This window comes from Cephus cinctus, unplaced genomic scaffold (assembly GCF_000341935.2).
Source record: "Cephus cinctus unplaced genomic scaffold, Ccin1 Ccin1_scaffold0690, whole genome shotgun sequence".
Taxonomy (NCBI): Eukaryota; Metazoa; Arthropoda; class Insecta; order Hymenoptera; family Cephidae; genus Cephus; species Cephus cinctus.
The window spans coordinates 219,062-221,840 of NW_014333313.1; the positions used below are offsets into that span (position 1 = coordinate 219,062).

The 2,779-nt window shown below is 41.3% G+C and overlaps 1 protein-coding gene across 10 annotated transcripts in view; it reads left to right on the forward strand.

Annotated features, from left to right (window-relative positions):
- Positions 1-2,779, forward strand: part of LOC107269785 (nephrin) — a 131,712-nt gene that overhangs the window by 66,916 nt on the left and 62,017 nt on the right. The window contains exon 1 of one of the 10 annotated variants that reach the window (XM_025087255.1): positions 970-1,096. The exons of the other annotated variants lie outside the window; for them this stretch is intronic. Within the exon in view, the coding sequence (XP_024943023.1) occupies positions 1,009-1,096 (88 nt within the window). The 5' untranslated portion in view covers positions 970-1,008. Of the gene's footprint in view, positions 1-969; positions 1,097-2,779 lie in introns of those variants that run through there. 10 annotated transcript variants of the gene reach the window in all.

Consider the following 2,779-nt stretch of genomic DNA (forward strand, 5'->3'; position numbering starts at 1 on the left):
GTCAACCCCCCCCCCCCCCACCCCCCTCCTTACGACAAACTTTTGATCGATAATCACTCAATCTTTATTTAATGAACGAGAGAGGGGGGCACGCCTGGGTACCGTCAGGATTTATGAGACTTTACTATCGTACAACCCAGTCGGCTATATCTATATATATGGAATGTCTCTCTTGCATAAACGAAAGGAATGGTTAGGTGCTAATTGAAATTTTTTTTTTTTTTTTTTTTTTTTTTTTTTTTTTTTTTTTTTTTTTTTTTTTTTTTTTTTTTTTTTTTTTCAAAATTATTAATTACCCTAGGCAGACGCACAATGACGTGCATTGAATCGATATATAGATTGTACCGTACCGGCAATTTATTTCTGATACGAAGATGAGGAACGGTCCATTAAGATTAATCCACTTTCGGTACATTGATCACAGACGCGTTATTAATTTATTGGATCTTGCCTGTGTGTATTGTATGTTTATATATATGTATATATGCATATTGCGTAACTTAGATTCGTACCCGCGCAATCGTATGGTAACTTCGGCATAATTTAATCGCCGATTTTCAAAGCCTTCGTCAAGCAAAACTGAACTTGAACGGCAGGTGCATCTGAAACGGGGGCGACAGCCTTCGCCACGTAAACTGCGAGTAGTTTGAGTTTGCCGAGTTTTCTGCTTTTCTACCAGTTTTCTTGGACGGTGCTCCCGAGTAATCCGGGACTTGGTCGACTTCAACTTTGGGACTTAACGGTGACGAGCCAAGTGCCCCTCTGATACGTGCGCCCAACTACGGCATCGGGTTCGCGTAACGTACCTGTACTGGAATTGGTATGGCGGCTTCTGCAGTTGGCAACTGTTGCGAAAAAGTTTTTTTAGCACTTTATTATTGTTATTATTATTTTTATTTTGTTCGACGTTTCTAATAGGATATAAAAATTTCTTACTCACCGTATCTTCTTGATCTCTTATGTTCCAGGTGAGTGGCTGATAAGGTAATCTTATCACGGCGTTCCTTTATGCTAATGACCTATCACCCTGGAGCCGATCCATTTGGATTCTGCGGGTCACGTCGAAGTAATTTGGGATCTCCGAGAAATTTCGCAAGTACACGAAAACTGATTTGATCCTTTGATTTTGAGATTATTTTTTTTTCTCTTTTTTTTTTCTCGCAATATCTCGATTCGCAGCTGGTTACGATTTTTTTTCCTTTTACGGGGATATGAAAAATCCACGCAGCATCCGTATATGGACCAAAAAATAAATTAATAAAATTTTGTTCACGCTCGCGAATCACGTGCCAATAATCGAGCGTTGGCACGGAGCACTTGAAAATGAAAAATTATAATCCCCAAGTGCAATTACGTAAATTTCGAAAAAAATCCTATCGCAATCCACTTATCAGTGTGATTCTCATAAAGTGACGCGTCGTTAAGCCAATTGCGTAATGTGAAATTATTAAAAAGCTCCCCGTTCCCGCGTTAACCGGCGTCGAGGAAGGAGAAAAAAGGATAAGAGGGTACTGACACATTAATCCCCTAACTCATCTAACGCGATTATTCAAATAAACCCCCGGCTGGTTAATGTGACTTTTGCCCTCCGTTTTGAGTCGCGTTTTACTTCCCCTTATCCCCCCCCCTCCCCTCCCGACTTCTATCCCCGTCGTCATCCAGCATCCCACGGATCTCTAAGACGATGAGGAATTTCTTGGTACAAAAGTTCGAGAACTGGAACGCGACTCGGTCGGTCCTGTAGGTACTGAGACATTCAGTAGGATTAATTCCAACCCCCCCTTCATTTTCCACCCCCTGAAATACATCCCCCTATCCCATTCTACTTTATCCAGAATTTCGATTTACCCGTTGCACAATGCAACAGCGAATCTCAATACGCTTGGTCGGGAGGGTACGAGTTGCCGAAAGGTCATTAAAATGCAACGTGTTCAGTATATATATATATATATATATAGAAATTTCCCTATATAGACGTGAACTACAGAGTACAGTAAAATGGGGTAAAACTAGTTTAACGGTAGTTTAGCGCCTTATGGGAAAGCGTGCGAGACCTTACGCTTTCTTGTATGAATTAGCTATGAGAATTTCTCAGGGTTTCAGGTCGAGTATTAAAATCATAGAATGAAAGTCGATTGGCCTATTAGCGAGATGGGGTCTTGAAAAATATTTATTTACTACAGGATCGGATCGAAGTAAAATCTCTTATCGGTGCGATAAGAGTAAAGAAATGGCTGGATCAGAATTTTAACCGGAAGATCGACCGTGTTGATTTTTGAAATTCGTACAAGCGGATCGGATGATCGATTTATCGATATTCCGGTTCCTCAGCGAATTGTGGCTGTATGGACCGGATGAGATTAGGGGTCGATGCTCTCGGACCGTAGTGGCGTGAAAAAAAATTGCATCCCTTAGTAGGAAGCTTACTCTGACGTTGAGATAAACCGGATGTGAAAAAAAAAAGTATCTGACTTTTCTTATCTCGCTAAAGGGTTCCTCTCGTTCTAGTTATACCTGCTATGCCATATATATATATATATATATATATATATATATATACACACACACAAATCTTAAGGGTTGGTTATCCCCTATATTTTTTCAACTGACGTTCACTCCACGCTCGAAGCCCCCTCTCCTCATCCTGAGGGATAACCCTCGGACGTGTCGAAGGGTAAAGGCGAGTCCTGAACGCAACCGTCCGGCCGCGATATTTTAACGTTAACGCGTACAACCCACCCTCGTCCCTCTCCCAGCCTTATTGAAGGGGATGTTTCCC